Source organism: Amblyomma americanum, chromosome 1, assembly GCF_052857255.1.
Source record: "Amblyomma americanum isolate KBUSLIRL-KWMA chromosome 1, ASM5285725v1, whole genome shotgun sequence".
NCBI classification, from domain to species: domain Eukaryota; kingdom Metazoa; phylum Arthropoda; class Arachnida; order Ixodida; family Ixodidae; genus Amblyomma; species Amblyomma americanum.
In genome coordinates, this window is record NC_135497.1 from 112,676,965 (window position 1) to 112,696,147 (window position 19,183).

A 19,183-nucleotide genomic window follows, 5' to 3' on the forward strand; every position below is an offset into this window, starting at 1 on the left:
AGGTGCTTGGACTTTCCGAGTTCATAATCGCATCATTTTCTTTGAAGTTCCCTTTCACCAGCATAGCAAACCATTTTTCAGCATATAGAGCGGAACTATTTTAAAAACGCAAACCGAAATTAATACGCTGTTTGTGGCCTAAGACTGCACAATCCTCGACTGAGTAACGACGTCCCAAACATTACTGAAAAAAACTGTGCGCAGGTTAAATGGCTGAAACAGTGATTGAACGGTACACCATACATAAAATCCCTAGGATGACCTGACACAAGGAGAGAACATTTTGCGCAGCGAGCATTAGTCAACGTGCTGGCTATGTCTGCAACACCCCAAATATAGTGTTGCCCGTGGAAATCACCCGAACTGATTCCACGTAAACAAAAAGAAAATTCTAAGCTCAAATTTGCACAAAATGACATATTGCTGCCAGACTTTGTGGAAATGTCCCATGCTGGGAGGAGGTTTGCGGTGTCGCCACTTGCAACTTGTCATAGAAACCAATAAAATTGCCATCCCCAAGATGAATGAAGCAGGAAAGTGTAGTGCAAGAAAAAACAAAGAAATTTCCTTCTGGGTTTTAGTTTTTACTGAGCCAATTTTAAATTTTTTAAGGAGACTAAACTTGGACCATAAGGCGCGCGCAAAAAGGCGATCTTGTTATTTTCGGTTTCCTATGACACACACACACACACACACACACACACACACACACACACACACACACACACACACACACACACACACACACACACACACACACACACACACACACACACACACACACACACACACACACACACACACACACACACACACACACACACACACACACACACACACACACACACACACACACACACACACACACACACACACACACACACACACACACACACACACACACACACACACACACACACACACACACACACACACACACACACACACACACACACACACACACACACACACACACACACACACACACACACACACACACACACACACACACACACACACACACACACACACACACACACACACACACACACACACACACACACACACACACACACACACACACACACACACACACACACACACACACACACACACACACACACACACACACACACACACACACACACACACACACACACACACACACACACACACACACACACACACACACACACACACACACACACACACACACACACACACACACACACACACACACACACACACACACACACACACACACACACACACACACACACACACACACACACACACACACACACACACACACACACACACACACACACACACACACACACACACACACACACACACACACACACACACACACACACACACAAAATTAGAATACATTTATATTAAATTACCAGGTAGATGAAATGCAAAAGGGCACACTTCCATCAGTTAAGGCTCGAGCGACCGTGACTGGGATACTTTTCTAGCTTTTCTGAGCAAGCACCATGACAATTACTAAGCCTTGATTACCTGTAGTGCTGTATGCAAATAAGTACAATTCTATTTTTGTTGTTTGCACGTTGTACAAGAGCCTTCATCGTGGATATCACTGGTCTCATATTCTTTACAATGCGAATATAAGCCGTCTGCCGAGCCATATTGTCACGTAGTGGTGACGGCAGTCGAAGCAGCGATGAATACGGACGAAAGGATCTTCTAAAAGAACTGTTTATTGGGCTGACTTGCACCCAAAATGGACTGAATCACTCGGCGGCGGCGAAGCGACAAGCGTGCTCGGCGGTCGTCGAACAGAATGCCCGCCGCTGTAGGCCGTGCTCAATTTAAAGCTGATAGGGAACATTCGAGATAAACGGCGCAAAGTTACTAGAACATTCCGGAACAACGTAGAATCAGCTTTGCCTGGCTGCGATCAATCGAGATAAATCTAGTCGCATCTTGCGTCGCAAACAAAGCGATAAGGTGGAGTCGCGGCAGATTTGAAAAACGAACAAACACTGCAAATATTGGCGGCATTACTCCCCTCTCAAAGAAGCATCGACCCGATGCATTAAAACAAATAAAGCGACTAGTAAGGGAAAAAAAACGGATCTTGCGAAAATAGAGCATGGAAATGCAGCGGCCTTTAGCGCGCATAATACGGCTTCAGACGGACTACATGGACAACTTCTGGTCGTACGCGGCGTCGCTGGGATGCAGTCATTGCGTCAGGGATGACTTCATAATCCAGTTCACCCAGCCGACGAAGAACCTTGTACGGGCCGAAATAGCGGCGCAAAAGCTTTTCACTCAATCCACGGCGGCGAATGGGCGTCCACACCCAGACTTGGTCTCCTGGCTTGTATTCCGCGTTGCGTCTTCGTAGGTTGTAGCGTCTGGCGTCGGACCGCTGCTGATCTTTGATCCGTAATCGGGCAAGCCTTCGAGCTTCTTCTGCGCGTTGAAGGTAGGCGGCAACGTCGACGTTCTCTTCTTCTGTAACGTTGGGCAGCATGGCGTCTAGCGTGGTCGTGGCATCCCTGCCATGGACGAGCCTAAAAGGCGTCATCTGGGTGGTCTCCTGCACTGCGGTGTTGTAGGCGAAGACGACGTAAGGCAGGATGACATCCCAGGTTTTATGTTCGGCATCGACATACATAGCGAGCATATCGGCGATGGTTTTGTTCAGGCGCTCGGTCAGTCCGTTGGTCTGCGGATGGTATGCAGTTGTCCTCCGGTGGCTGGTTTGGCTGTAGCGCAGGATGGCTTGCGTGAGTTCCGCCGTAAATGCTGTTCCTCTGTCCGTGATGAGCACATCGGGGGCGCCGTGTCGAAGAAGAATGCACTCCACGAAAAATTTGGCCACTTCTGCTGCTGTTCCGTTCGGTAGGGCTTTCGCCTCGGCGTAGCGGGTTAGGTAGTCGGTCGCTATGATGATCCACTTATTTCCAGATGTTGACGTTGGAAAAGGGCCAAGCAAGTCCATGCCAATCTGCTGAAAGGGTCTTGCGGGAGGTTCAATGGGGTTCAGAAATCCTGCTGGTCGTGTGGGAGGAGTCTTTCGTCGCTGACAATCTCGGCATGTTTTCACATAGTGTGCGACATCGGCAGACAGTCGGGGCCAGTAATACTTGTCTTGAATGCGGCGGAGGGTGCGAGTAAACCCGAGATGTCCAGCTGTCGGCTCGTCGTGTGAAGCCTGTAGAACTTCTTCGCGGAGACAAGTAGGTACAACAAGGAGGCAAGCTGTTTTGTTCGCTGTAAAGTTCTTCACAAGGACCTCATTCTGCACACAGAAAGAAGACAGTCCTCGCTTGAATGAAGCGGGGGGTGAAGAAACCTTGCCTTCCAGGTACTCGATGAGGCCTTTTAGGTTGGGGTCCAAGCGTTGCTGCTGAGCAAAAGAGCTTGCGCTGATGGGTCCCAGGAAGGCGTCCTCATCGTCGTCCAGCGGCGGTGCATCTACAGGGGCTCGTGAGAGGCAATCGGCGTCAGTGTGCTTGCGTCCGGACTTGTAAACGACGGTGACGTCAAACTCCTGGAGACGCAGACTCCATCGAGCGAGTCGGCCAGAGGGATCCTTCAAATTGGCAAGCCAGCAGAGCGCGTGGTGGTCGCTGACCACCTTGAACGGCCGTCCGTAGAGGTAGGGGCGGAATTTCGACGTAGCCCAGATGATGGCAAGGCACTCCTTCTCAGTGGTCGAATAGTTAGCCTCGGCCTTGGAAAGGGAACGGCTAGCGTATGCGATGACCTTCTCCAGCCCGTCACTTTTTTGAACGAGAACGGCGCCTAGTCCCACGCTGCTTGCGTCGGTATGAACCTCAGTATCGGCGTTTTCATCAAAATGCGCAAGGATCGGTGGGGACTGTAAACGACGCTGAAGTTCCTTGAAGGCTTCTGCTTGCGGCGCTTCCCATTTAAACGGCACGTCTGCCTTCGTCAGTTGGGTTAGGGGCTCGGCGATGCGCGAAAAGTTTTTCACAAATCGTCGGTAATATGCGCATAGTCCGAGAAATCTGCGCACTGCTTTCTTATCGGCCGGCGGTTGAAACTGTTCAATAGCGGCTGTTTTCTGCGGGTCGGGGCGTACTCCTTCCTTGCTAACGATGTGGCCTAGAAACAGCAGCTCTTCGTAGGCAAAATGGCATTTCTCTGCTTTCAAGGTTAGGCCAGACGACTTGATTGCGTCTAGTACTGTTCGAAGTCTTTTGAGGTGCTCTTCAAAGTTCGAGGCGAAGACAACGACGTCATCTAAATATACCAGACAAATCTGCCACTTCAGGCCTGCCAGCACTGTATCCATTACTCGCTGAAACGTCGCTGGTGCGGAACAGAGACCAAATGGCATCACCTTGAACTCAAACAGCCCATCCGGAGTTATGAATGCTGTCTTCTCGCGATCTCTTTCGTCGACCTCAATTTGCCAGTAGCCGCTCTTGAGGTCCATCGATGAGAAATATTTGGCGTTGCAGAGGCGGTCCAGTGTGTCGTCGATGCGGGGGAGGGGGTAGACGTCCTTTTTTGTTATGTTGTTCAAGCGGCGGTAATCCACGCAGAATCGAAGTGCGCCGTCTTTCTTTCTCACTAGAACAACCGGTGCCGCCCATGGGCTGTTTGAAGGCTGGATGACGTCGTCGCGAAGCATTTCTTCGACTTGGTCCCGGATGGCTTGTCGTTCTCGCGGAGACACACGGTAGGGGCTTTGATGGAGAGGTCGGACGTGTTGATCCGTTATAATGCGATGCTTGGCAATTGGCGTCTGTCGCACCTTCGGCGATGTCGAAAAGCACTCACTGTAGTTTTGAAGCAGATTGCGGATCTGGTCTTGTCTGTTCCGGTGCAGGGCTGGGTTGATGTCGAAAGTGGGCGAGTTCTCTTGGTCAGGCGGATCTTCTGCGGAGGGGTCGGAGAGGGCGAAGGAATCTCGTACGTCAGATATTTCGTCGTAGAAAGCAATCGTCGTTCCTCTGTTAATATGCCGGTATTCTTCGCTGAAGTTAGTCAGCAGTACTTCGGCCTGGCTATTGCGGAAATGTGCGATGCCTCTTGCGATGCTGATTCCTCGGTCTAGTAGCAACTGCATGTTCCCCTCGATGATGGCTTCAGTGTTTATGGATTTCGTGGCGCCTACGGTCACGATAACGCTTGAACGGGGTGGGACGCTCACTTCTTCCTCCAGGATACTTAGGGCAACGTGATTTTCCCGAGTTTTCATTGAAGCGATGGCTTCGTCCGTCGAAAGCGTGATCAGCTTGGATCGCAGGTCGATGATCGCCTGATGCTCATTAAGGAAATCCATACCCAAGATCACTTCGCGGGAGCATTGCGGTAGCACAACAAAGGTTGCAGGATAGGTATGTCCTTTGACAGTCACTCGCGCTGTGCATCGTCCTGATGGCGTAATGAGGTGGCCCCCAGCGGTGCGAATTTGTGGGCCGTCCCAAGCCGTTGTGACTTTTCTGAGCTGCGCAGCGAATGTTCCATTCATCACCGAGTAATCGGCTCCTGTGTCGACTAGAGCGGTAACTTTCCGGCCGTCGATAGTCACTTCTAGGTCGGAGGTCCTGGCTCTTGCATTGCATGTCGCTCTCGGCGTCGGGTCACGGCTTCGTCGCGCATGCGAGTCACGGGTTGGGCGTGTGGTCGAAGCTCCTCTGGGTGGCGGCGTCGATTTCAAGGTAGCTTGCGTCGTGGTCGAGGTTCTCATTGTGTGCGGCGTCGGTGCAGCGAGTGTCGGTTCTTCATGCGGCGTCGCGGGTGCAGCGTCTTCATGAGGCGTGGTCGGTGGAGGATCTTCGGCGTTTAGCTCGTGAGCAACCTCACCTCCAGAGGTTGCTGCTTTTAGTTTCCTCTACGGGGGCCGGGCGACCTTCCTCGGACCGCGGCTGCGTAGCTGCGGCGTGGCGACGCAAAGCGCGAGGTTGACGGCGATGGTGAGCGCGAAAAGCGGTTCGGCGTGTACTCCTCTCGACGGAGGTACTCGTCGATTTCGTGCGGACGTTGTCCGAAGCGTGGTCGTGGGGCGTTAACGGCAAATCCTCGAAGACCCATACGTCGGTACGGGCAGTGACGAAGAATATGGCCGGCCTCACCGCAATGGAAGCACAACGGCCGGTTGTCGGAAGTCCTCCAGGCGTCGCATTTCCTGGGGCTTGAGCGTCGGTCATAGGCTGGGCGGGCGGGGGCTGGGAGGCGGCGTTGTGGACCAAGTGGCTCATCTCGGGGAGGACGTGGGGGTGTTCGTTGGGGCTGAGCAGTCCTTACTGCAGCGGCGTAGGTCATGGCCTGGGGTTCTGTGGCCGTCGGGGTGCCAAGTGCCTGTTGCACTTCTTTCCGTACCACATCCATCAGAGTCGCTGCTTGTGGCTGTGGGGAAGATGGCAGTAATCGGCGTAGCTCCTCTCGGACGATTTCGCGGATAACTTCCCGCAAGCTGTCGCTGGTGGTGGCCGGCGTGTCCGAACGGATTGCACAGGCAGAGGAAGGGCGATTGTACTGCCGAGCTCGAACGTCGAGGGTCTTCTCAATCGTGCAGGCTTCCTGCATGAATTCCTCGACCGTTTTTGGCGGCTGACGGACGAGGCTGCCAAAGAGTTGTTCTTTGACGCCGCGCATTAAGAACTGAACTTTCTTTTCCTCGGTCATCCCGGGATCGGCGCGGCGAAATAGGCGCTTCATCTCCTCGACGTAACTGCGGACGGGCTCATTCGGAAGCTGGATCCTGGACTCGAGGAGTCGTTCGGCTCTTTCTTTCCTCACGACACTGGTGAATACCTTCAATAGTTCTCTCTTGAATAGCTCCCATGTCGTAAGGGACGACTCGTAGTTTTCGTACCACGTGCGTGCGGAGCCATCCAATGAGAAAAAAACATGTCCAATCTTTGCCGCATCATCCCACTTGTTGAATGACGCCACGCGCTCAAATTGGTCCAACCATTCTTCAGGGTCTTCGCCTAGGGATCCATTGAAAGTTGGCGGCACCCGCGGCTGCTGCAGTATGATCGGTGTCGACATCTTCGGTGAGGTTGCGGTGCTCGTAGCCGCGTCTTTTCGCTGTCTGGTGCGGTCCGGCAGTTTCCCGAACTCAGGCTCCTCTCCCTGGAGACGTCGGCTGGCTCGCTGAGCTGCTGGCTCGTCCTCGGGTGCGAAGCCCTCTGGGCTGGCTTCACGACTTGAAGGGGGCGTCCGGAACATGGAAGGCTACCCCGCACCTCCACCAGATGTCACGTAGTGGTGACGGCAGTCGAAGCAGCGATGAATACGGACGAAAGGATCTTCTAAAAGAACTGTTTATTGGGCTGACTTGCACCCAAAATGGACTGAATCACTCGGCGGCGGCGAAGCGACAAGCGTGCTCGGCGGTCGTCGAACAGAATGCCCGCCGCTGTAGGCCGTGCTCAATTTAAAGCTGATAGGGAACATTCGAGATAAACGGCGCAAAGTTACTAGAACATTCCGGAACAACGTAGAATCAGCTTTGCCTGGCTGCGATCAATCGAGATAAATCTAGTCGCATCTTGCGTCGCAAACAAAGCGATAAGGTGGAGTCGCGGCAGATTTGAAAAACGAACAAACACTGCAAATATTGGCGGCAATATTCAAGCTGCCCATTTACAAACGCAAGATGGCGATTTTTCCTTGTCTCTCGTATATTATCTTAAAAGTTGAATTGTTTGGCTCCCATGATGCTGCCAGCATGGGCAAAGAAGCACGAAATTACAAATTTTAAAACCAGCGTGATTTCAGCTAGGCAAACACAATAAGCAAACGTCCCCAACGCCCAGATATTAAACTGAGGCACCCCTTCTAGGTTGTAGAAATCTGCAAAAGACACCAAATTCTGGTTGCGACTTTTCTTAGTAAGGATATACAACAGCCTACATGGGTCACTATGTGGTATTGTCTTACGAAGGCTACACAACAAAAAAATTTCGTCTGATGATGCTTCGGTTTCAAAATTGGAATGATGGCTGTGATGTAAAAGGTCAGTGCAGGTCACATGAGGCGTAAAAACATTGATATGATTTCTGCTTCATCCTTCCTTGCGATTCCCGCTCAGGAGAGAGGCTGACCTTAATGTTGCAGTGAAATAAAATGAGGGAGCAGAAATTATATCTCAGTTTTTCACGCCTCAAGTGACCTATATTGTACTCCTACATCACAGCCACAGTTCGTCTATAAAAACTTAAATCAGAACCAAATAAGATAAGAAACTCAATTGTAAATTATTTTGCGGTTGTTGCCGAACACACTGGGATGATCCATGTATACATATGTCCTATGCGTTCTAAAAGAGAAGAAAATAGGCAACCAAAATTTTTACGTCTACAATCCTTACACGCATCAACCTTCCAATTCATGACCGAGAAAGCAGAGTCAATTTGGGCATTGCATTAGCCTATAAACAAGCGTCCAAGTGTTCCTGCCAGCATGTCACCAGGACGTACTTCCCTGCTAGGTATCTTACGTGCCAGCTCCGTTTCACGGGAGTGTACTAGATGTGTCTTGTGCAAATCATCAGTTTGCTCAGAGGCAAACTTGCTCACATTTACAATGATGTTCCGGGCATCAGCGCAGACATATGGTGGAAACTGGACTCTTCCGTCACGAATGCGCCGGTATGTCTCCTGCCGGGTCTCAGATTCGAAAGGCGGCGTGCCGACCAGGAACTCGTAGATGATTATGCCCAGGGCCCAATGGTCAACCTTCTCATCGTACACAATGCCCTCGACGATCTCTGGTGCCAGGTAATCTAGTGTGCCGCACCTGGTCGCCCGCCTGCAGACCGGGTTGCAAGAACCACAATTAGAGGACAATGAAGCGCAATTAAATACAAGAAAGGATGCTAAAGCAGTATCTTTGCTCCTGCTGCCAGATGATAAGTCTTACAGGCCAGTTGGCCAGACCACACAAACAGATGGGCATTCAGAACAGAACAAGAATAGAGGATGGCATCGCAATTCTGTGGGCAATGACAGAAGGCTAGTTGTGAAATGAAGACAGAAAAAGCTAGGGGGTACTGCACTGTTAGTTCCTATGCAGGATATTAACGAAAAGGCTGAAAAAACATGTCGGCAATCTGTATTGACGACACGCACTGAAATCCAGAACTTTGACATGAGCACACCATAAATATTTTCATGCGGGAAACTTCTGTATATACAATGCTGTTTCTAACATTTTAAAACATTAATAAGTCAACTGAATACCCTCTTCAATTCTGTGCCAAGCAGTGTACATTCAGAACTAATTGAACCCTAAAAGACTCAATGAATCAATCTTGCACCGTTGAAAATTGCTACCAACATGGTCCGAAACTATGGTTGAATATAACAGCCGGTAATGATCAAGATACTATACTGTCTTACACAATGGCCAACACAAAAAAACTTTGGGTGACACTGGCGCTCACCTTACGACTATGATTTGAAACCATTAAAAATTCCCTTTGATTGTTTGTGAGTTCCTTGGTACACCCTTTCACAGACATCGACACGTTTGCTACCATAACAATCTGCTTTATTACACATCAATGTCCATATTAACTGGTGATGCTAATTCGTGACCTTAAGTAACTCAGTGTTCTTGTAATTTAATTCCGCTACTGTGTGGTGTTAGGTGCTCGTACAAGGCCTCCATTTATACACTGAAGAGACATTTTTCGGTGGTGTAGAGGTAGAGTGCCCAGCTCCTCGCCCAAAGGAAAGTGGTTAGATTCCGCTTGACCACCTGTTTACCGTAAAACTACTTTTCTCTGCCGCTACCCTCTTTACCAGTCAGGATGATCCAGTCACACCGGCACAGTCGCCGGGTTTTCTGTTGAACGGGATCTTTAAACCTAACGAGTTATAAACTGACCACAGGAATAGCTACCACCTGTAGCTATCAATGATAGCCAGCAATAAAAAAATGTGCTGAAGAAATATATGGCTAAAGCCTCCAATTTTCAGCAACAGAAAGATTACAATTCCAAGAATGAAAAATAAGGAATCTGCAACATGCTACGGGAAGCCTCCCGCATGTTAATGCAGTGATCTTTCACGCAACAGACGTCTCCTCTGCTTCGCTTCTTCGTGCACTGAACTGCCCAGTTCTGGGCACATCAGCCCTTTTTCTCTTACTTCTCGCGGCTTCTTTCAATGCCTCCTCTTTTTCAACAACCTGCGCCCCGTTCTTTCCACATTTTCAGCAACTCTCTTCACAATGTGTGCTGGGCGCTTTACCTCAATGGCACCTGTCGGCAAGGTTAATTTTCCTCGCACCTCTGAAGTTTGGCGAGAGAGCTTGCTGTGGTTACGGACAGAGTTGCGAGACTTTTTCTCCGCTCTGCTCTTAATGCTTTTCCGGAGCACCAATCACACGATCCTGCAGACGTCGAACAAGTCCAGGATTCGAGGACATCAATTTCAATTGTGAACGAACGGTGGAATATTGTAAGGTACTGTTAGGGAACTATTGACAAAATGGTCCATTCTTTTCATGCATAGTAAACCTTCCTTTTAAGATTGTCGAACGCTTGCATAGAGTAGTATAGAGTGCCACAGAAAACAAATAGGGAACTTTTTTGATGATAGTAAAATGTCAACACCAAAAAATACAGGCCTGTAGAGGGGAGATCTACTGATATATTGATTATTACAGTTGAATTCTACTATATGAAAAAATTGAGTTCACGAACTCCCAATTGAAAATGCACAGGTCCAGAATTTATCGGCATGTGGCCCATTTCACTGTATCACAGCTAACTTCACAGGTACAGCCCTGGCTCTTCACACGCACAGTTCGCGAGCACCTTCCCAGTCGCTGCTGGCTAGTGGCCGTAGTATATGCCATGCTAAAATTCAATTTAGCATACAGTTTACTGTGCTACAACTGAGAATGAGAGATTTACTGGAGGCGACGACTGCAGTGAGAAATGTTTTACGGCGACATCCTAGCAGGCAGCACCTTACTATTACTCGAACATACTTTTCAAAAGCAACTCAGGTGGGTCTTCACAAACCTTTTGGGTTGGTAGCCACATCACACTGCTTCGAGTCCTCGCGAAGGCCACCACGAACCAGTTTTCAAAAACACAGTGGAAAAGTTTTAAAACAGCGGAAACAGCACATCGACACTGAAACTGAGCCCGCGGCCAGAAGCTAGAAAAACTCATATGCGTGCAGAATGGCTGATGTAGTGACTGAAAATGAAGAGTATTTTGATAAAATGCTGTGAAAATGACAAGTTTCAAACTCTACTTGCGCCCAAATTAAATGTCGCATGGCTGCCAAACTGTGCGAAAGCAATCGGGAACGATAGAAACCTACCGTACAAGTTCAATTAGAATAGGGTAACCTTCAAAAATCCACGAACATAACTGTTTCAACACATAGCGTCTGAACCACGGTTCGAAGATGCTACATGTCTACGTATGGTCACATGTGTTGCGTGAACAAGGCGACTATTCCCAGCTTAGCACGTCAGGTTGTTAAGCGGGTGGACAAAAAAAGACTTAGGCCCGTTTGTGCAATAACAAGCAACTTGAACTTAAGGCTTAAGGGGTTTGAACATCACAAAACATCTAAGACTACGAGGCACGCCGCAGTGAATGGCTCTCGAAATTTCGACCACCTGGGCTTCTTTAACGTTCACTGACATCGCACAGTAGATGGGCCTCTTGAATTTCGCCTCCATCGAAATTCGACCGCCGGGGCCGGGATCGAACCCTCGTCCTTTCGAGTCAGCAGCCAAGCGTCATAACCACTGAGCCACTGCGGCGACCAGCATCTTGAATGGTGGTTCGCCTTCTAACCACTTTCGTGTGTTTAAGTTGTTTCCATAAATACTCATTTCAGAGTGAATAAATGCGTTCAGTTAACAAGAATTGACAGTCAATTCACAGGGGACTAGCATAAAAATTATGGCTTCGTAATTTACCTAATGAGAGTTTCTGTAAGAAGGCCAACAAGCAAGCTTTATGCAGAACAAACATCAATTTTGCAGCCGTTGGCTCGTGAAAAGGCCAAAAGAAGCAAAAACATTAACAATGTAGAAACAAGCCTCCCATGTCTAAAACATTTACATGCACTGCATGCATAGTTTTGACCGAGTGGTTGAGGCTCCTTGGGCTGCCGTGCCAAGGAATTCAGGTTTGATGCCTGCACTGGGCAGATATCCACTTTTTCTCTTTCCGGGCTGCTGCTTATATCGGAAAACGAAAGAGTCACCTTATAAATAGCCTACAAAAGCCTGCAGCAACGTTAGCCTGCAACAATGGCTGAATTCATAATGACCTGCGAAAATAGCCAGAAACAATGAGTTATTGCCCATTTATGGTTTTCATGTAAAACTCACTGACAAAAACTTTACCTTAGACCCCTTAGAGGAAATTTTGCTGCCAATTAAAATTCGATCATCTGCTGATTCTACTACCCCGAATGAGTGCCAGAGATGAAGGCACGTTCGCGAACATTCAGTGATGCAAGCATTCTAAAATATAATGTTTGCTGAAACATATTTTTTCCTACCTGTGATTAGAGAATAAACAGACATAGTTCTTCAGCATTAACATGTATATCAGTGAAGTTCATGAAGTTTAAGCCACGCTCTTGCACAACCTTTCCAGATTTAAAATCTTCATTACTCACGATAACAGTGGCCGCTTTCTGGATGTGGTGCCACATCACAGCACCATGAAACATTTCGACTTCAAAGCAGAACATTAAGAGTCAAGTTTCAACTCTGCATGAACGAATAATCTAGAGGAGGAGGAAGAAGATAAACAACATTATTTAGTCGCCTGCAGAACGACACGATGACTGAATGGCGCCGTGGCGCAGGCCCTGACGTCTTCTCAGCGGGTGGTCTCTAATCAACTCGAGCGCGTGTTACTACCGCGGTCGGTCGCCCTAAAGGGCAACGTTCCATCGGACTCGTTCGGCCTTTGTATTTAAAGAGAAATGATCAACACCTCTCTGCACATTTTCGCCTGCCTCTACCCAAGGGGTATTTCAGGAGAGTGCGACGTCAACTGTTGTGAGCCCCGCCATCCAGCTTACCCAAGTGATGCTGCCAATAATTCCGATTGTTTAGAACTATGGTATGTAAATTTTCTAAAAAAACACACTGGCATAGCAAGCAAGTGTGTTGTCGCACTTGTGCAGCCTTGCGAACAGAGTGAAATTTTTAGGCTCACAAACTGCAGTCCGCTCTAAGAGCTGGTCGTATCTTTGCAAGATTTCCGACCCTCAATCGGTAAACCTTGCTGTATAGTAGGCTCTAATGCCTTCCCACTTGCCGACTAACCTGGTTAAGCTTGGTTAACTGCTGCTCTCTTGGAGGAAAGGGTTGCAATACCATGCGTACCACTAAATGGCTGGAAGCCCGTCTTGGCAATAATATGGCACAGCTGCAGTTCAGGTTCTGGGTTCATGGCAAGGTGCCGGTGAGTGCTGTCTCAACAGAATCAAGTGGCAGGCTTGGTCACAGAGGTGCTTAGCAGGAGCTGCATCGCCGACTGGCTAGTAGTTGACTGTTCATCCTCAGTCTGATTGAAGATTTACAATGTCCATAGACCCTGACACCAACAGGCATACCATTAAAGGGGCTCTGAAAGGGGCTCTGATAAAGTTGCATTATGCCTGAAATGTTAAAGAACGCTGCTTCACGAGTACTGTCCGAGAAGAATTTTTTAATGCGCTTTGTAGAAACAGAGTTATCTGTAGTCAAAAATTGAATTTAGCCTCTTCGCGCCTTTCTTTCTCCTCTCGTCACTTTTTGCACATTGGAAGGTCGGTGCTCCTCCGCCGGCTCCACCTCCGGGGGAGAGCTCTCGGACCCACCGGAACTACACGGCTTATTATCCGCGGCCTTGGTAGATGCCTGACGTCGGAAGGAATCTAACCAATAGCCATCACTCAACTTGTATACAAATATGCGAGCGACGGAGGAGGGTCAGAACATGAAAAAGTCGCGAGGAAGGGTTCGCCATCTTTCGCGCGTGATTGTGAGATCTCTGCTGCATGAAGGAGCGTATAATTTGGCTCAGGCGTTCATGACAAAACAATGCAGTGATTGAGCAAGTTGGTGTCCTCTACTCGTAAGGTGTTTCAGAGCCCCTTAAGGCTATAGAGAATATTTAGGTAAAGCCGAGTTGACCTTTGGGCAACCACATACGCTTTTATGTTCTTTGTATAGCAGCTAATTCACTGGACCAGTATTATCCGGCGTGCCAGCTGCACCAAGTTTATGTCATTGCATGTTGAACATGGACTGTATTAGGCCACGTAGCACATAGTTACAACCCATTAACTTTCTCTGTTAAACTGCACACTGTTAACCTACAGCCTGTGTTGTAACAAAACATGAAAAACATCTGTAGTTCATTCCACAGAGCTGTCCAGTCCGTAAATTACCAACAGTTCATGCAGCAGAGAGGCCTCCGTGTCACAAACTGAACAGTGCAACTGCCACGCCACAGCAAGAAATGTGAAAGGCCCCTGAGCAGCAATTAACTCACCTCCACCTTCAGTTTAGCATCAAATCTTAATCTTTTCAAGGCCACTGTGGCATACATCTCCCGAAAAGACAGTGCTAAATGTATGTTGTTGCATACCAAGCCCTGCACATGTGCAGCACCAAGAATGCGTATTCACATACCACATTTTTATATTTTCCTGTAAGTCATGTTCTTTTTAATTTTCCATCTGTGAGTCATATAGTACAATGAAAAATCATGCACTGCCACACGGCATCTTTTGGCATGACCAGTAACTAATCTGAAGAGAAAACCAATGCCTCCAACCCCAGTACACCTCTGCCCTCCACATCCAGACACCAGAAGACTCCATGGAACCCAGTGACGAAGCCAAGTGCATCTCAGTGCCCTGCTGAACTTTTTCAGAGTGTGGCGTCCTAACCTTTTTCGAATCAAATTGCCCACTCATTCATTCACTGTTCTTTCTTACTGAATGTGATGGCGGCTCGCGGTGGGGTGGCTCTGGTGTTAGCGCGTTACGCTACCTAGCCGGAGTACTTGGGTTTGAACCAAACTGCGGTGGCCGCGTTTCGATGGAGGCGAAACGCAAAAGGCGCACATGTGATGTGCGATGTAAGTGCACATTAAAGATTCCCAGGTGGCCGAAATTATTCTGGAGTACTCCACTGCAGCACCCATATCTCTTCTTTCACTCCCACCTTCCTTCCCTGATGCGCATTTGAGGTGTCAAACATGAAGCAGGACAGTTACTGCACCATTTCCTATTCTCAAAAGCCACATTTTTTGACGCCGCCTGAGGATGTGTGCTGGAGAATGTGTGCTGGAGAATAGGTTCCGGGAAGCAGGGAGACTGTATGACGAGAGCAATATTATCAGGACTGGCGTAATTCAAACCTTGCATATGCAGACCTGCAAGAGCTCCCCAGCTGATAAAGCCAACCAAAAAGAAAAAGCACACCAGAGAAATAAAGCACCCTGGCCAGTGCTCGAGTATTGTCTGCACATGGCAGCTGCCGCAAGTGTATCACACTCTCCGACGAAGAGCCCTCAGTGTTTTATAGCACTTTCCGAATGAGCAGGTGTGTATTATACAATAGTGATATTTGTGTGAGACTTTTTGTGTAAAACTGCCATTTGCAGGGGGTGAAACTTACAGACTGAAAAATACTGAAAGCCAGGTAGCGTCGCCCTTCTTTGATGTCTAATTTTGTTGTGTCATTTTTCAGGCAGAGAGGGTGTGAATGCTCACGTCAGAGGATTACACAGTGTTATCTTGGTGGAGCACAGCCTCGGCTGGCATCTGTGCATCCACCAAGAAGGAAAGCTATTACATGCATGGGTAATTCTTGAACTCTTACAGCTCTCCTAATACAGCCCAACACAGGAGGACATTTCATCGCTAAATGACTGACATCCGTCACAATCAAATCAGCTAAGAATAAATCCCCGAAAAACAATGGTCATGCTTTTCCGAGCTTAAAAATAAAGGATTCCCAAGAGAGCGCTCAATTTTAGGCAGCGGATAGGACATAAAAGTTGTTGAGCAGCACACCATTCTTGAAGCTACGTTCTCTTATTTAACCTGAGATTTACATGCCGAGAAAATATATCCGAAACTCGTTTGTAACTTGAGCTGTATCGCTAACCCACACGCTTCTTCCAAAAAATAAAACGGATATATCCGACGTTGTTTGCTTAGTAAATTATTACAATCTTGTGTGGCTGACCATCAATTTAAACAAAATTTAAGTTTTACAGAAACAGGCTAGTCATCAATGATTGAAACAAAAGCTGCACTTTCCACCCAGGCTTCACACGCCTGACGTCATACCATGTGACTGCACCACCAGCGTCGAGCATCCACCGTACCACGTGACATGAACACGTGATTAGCCGTATACAGAGAGAAGCTCGCCACGCTCGCTTCAGTCCGAGCTTTTGCTCCGGTCTTTTGCTTGTTTCATTAGGTACAACCGATTTAAATCCCAGCAATTTTCCGATGCGTAAAGCCCGAGCAAGATCTTGCTATGTTTCTAGGTTTGTGACAAGAGCACAGATTAATAAATAAATTATAAAGTAAACATTGCCATGACTGGGATTCGAACCCGTGGCACCATGAACAGATCAGCTTCGCTGACCAGTGCACGCGCGCTGTGCATAACACAATGACATCTTGATCAACTTCCATCAGCTTAACCTCGAACAGACCTTTACCCGATTCTAATTTTGTTGCCAGACGTGCCGACGGTCCAACAAAGAAACAACATGAGCCTGCCAGGCTAAGCAAATTGTTTCGCATTTTAGCTGTGTTAAAACCCTGCCATTTCTAGTTTTGATGCTGATCTCCTACCCTACTTTTTTCAGCTGAATAAAATTCTTCGAATAAACCATTTTTATGAGAAAAAATTTTTCAACTCAATCATCCATCTGCTTTAAACAAGCTTTACAGTTTCTAGACGTTAAACATCCCAAAGAGACTATGGCCATGAGCTGCCGTATGGAGGGCAGTACACGGGCATCTAGCATTTCATCTCGATTTAAATGTGATTGCTGCTGTCAGAATCGAGTCCGCGTCTTTTGGGTCAGTAGCCTAGCGCCATAACCACCGTGGCATGCCAATATTTCACATTTTTGCGAGCAAAGAATGCGAAGGAACCTTCAGAGACAATGATGCCCTTGATGCAAGTGCAATGCATGGCTTATTGTCATGTAGTGGTGAAGGCAATCCAGGCATTGAGGACGACCGTGAAAGAAAGCCTCTAAAAGAAAGTTATTCGGCTGACCTGCGCCCACAATAAACTGAATGGTTCGTCGGTGGAGAAAGCAGCTAGTATGCTCAGTGGTCGTCGGTGCGCCCGCAGCTCTTGGTCGTGCTGAATTTAAACCTGATAGGGAACATTCGAGATATGACGTGCAAAGTTACCACAACAGTCTTGAACAACGCAGATTTGGCTCTGGCTGGATGCGATCGATCAAGATGAATCGGGTCACGTTTTGCATCACAAAGGGATAAAGCCGCCTGCCGGCAGATTTGAAGAACAAACATTGAGTACAATATATTTATGCGTGGCTGTCGTGGACCAGGCTCTGAGAACCAGCTCTTTTTGGCTGATCCGAATTGAGGAAGATTGCCCTCTAATCCCTCATACACATCCCGTTACCTCTATACATTTCCTTTCTCACCACGGACAACTACCTCTTGAAAGTTGTAGTGCCATTATATGCGCATGCATGTGTATGCACAGGCACTGCAGATTATTACAGGAAAGCACTACTGTGAAGGACAAATCAGCTTTTATTCAGCAAATTAGAGTATCACCATACATCCCGAACCCCGCTTTAAAAAGAGTTTCATAATCAGCCTCATTCATTTTCCAGCTTGTTATTAAGATGTTCAACTGGGTTATCGTAATACACTGAAATTTAAACACATCACTTGCGTATCTCACTGATGAAGAATGGCGTGACAGTAGATTAGTGTTTTAACTTTTACGTGCCAAAAACTGCCGTTCGCTGTGACATAATACAGCAGAAGGCCAATATTTCAAATATTGGCGTTTCTTTAGTGAGCACCAAAATCTCAGCAAAAAGGTGGATTTGCATTTCGCCCCTGTTGAAATGGAGCAGCAATGGCCGAAGATGAACCAAGATCTTGTGTGCTGAGAAGCCAAATGCTATGGCCACTGCGCTGCTGTGTAAGGTGCACAAGGTGCACAACAGAAGCAAAGATGCACACAAAACAAGGCTGTAATACAGTCTCCTTTACATTCACCCAATCCCCAGGTACAAAGAAAAGAGATTGCAAGTTGAAAAAAAAAATGGTTGATACACTTACCTTGAAAAGGGCGCGTGTACGGACCAGCCAAAGTCCGCAATCTTTATTTCTCCATTGATGCCCAGGAGCAGGTTCTCGGGTTTGATGTCGCGGTGGATGACATTTAGACTGTGGCAGACCTTGAGTGCATTACACAGTTGGTATATGTACTGCACAAGAGGAAAAGGCCCATCAGAACCTCAAGAGCATGGCAACCGTGCCCTGTTGTTTTGCACAGCACCGCTATATATGTCGTGGTGGTTTTATTAGTGGCTCCAGAATGGTCTCTTTGTCAATGGTATATCTTCAACCTTCAACACTTAACGTTGCTCAAATGCTGTTGCCGTCTAAATATACTACAAGAGGTATGAAGTATGTGACCAAGCAGCATGGCTAGCAGCACTAGTGGACTGCACGAGGGAACAAGCCACCAGAACTGATGTGCTTCTTCGATGGCTGACTTTGGAACTGTAAGCGGTCTTGTGATTCATGTTAAAATCTAGCATACATTTTCTGCCAATAACATTTGTGAAAACACCACTCACTTGGCTTTTTCCGGAGAGGGTGGATGATGGCCATTAGCTGCATAAAACGGCAGCAAGTGGCCTCAATATACTACCGTACTCTGTGCACTACAGACACAGACACCAAAAGTCTAAAAAAGGCCTGGAACACTACAGATGAAATAACAGTTCAGTTCTTGTCAAAGTACCCCAAGTCATAATGTAGGTGACATACATTGTACTTAAGAACAAACTGGCCTCTCGCTTTTTGCCTAAATCGATATTTGACCGCTGTGACCGGGATCGAACATGCGTCTTTCGCTTCAGCAGCCGAGCACCATAACCACTAAGCCTCTGCGGCGGCTTGGTGAACACGTCTCTGGACCGTTA

The 19,183-nt window shown here is 47.7% G+C and overlaps 1 protein-coding gene across 1 annotated transcript in view; it reads right to left on the minus strand.

The window, feature by feature from the left end:
- The window catches only part of LOC144134959 (aurora kinase A-A-like), a 37,839-nt gene that overhangs the window by 527 nt on the left and 18,129 nt on the right, over positions 1-19,183 (minus strand). The window contains exons 6-7 of the mRNA XM_077667750.1: positions 18,312-18,460; positions 8,544-8,775 (exon numbers count right to left, since the gene is read on the minus strand). Coding sequence (XP_077523876.1) covers positions 8,544-8,775; positions 18,312-18,460 — 381 coding nt within the window. The remainder of the gene's footprint in view (positions 1-8,543; positions 8,776-18,311; positions 18,461-19,183) is intronic.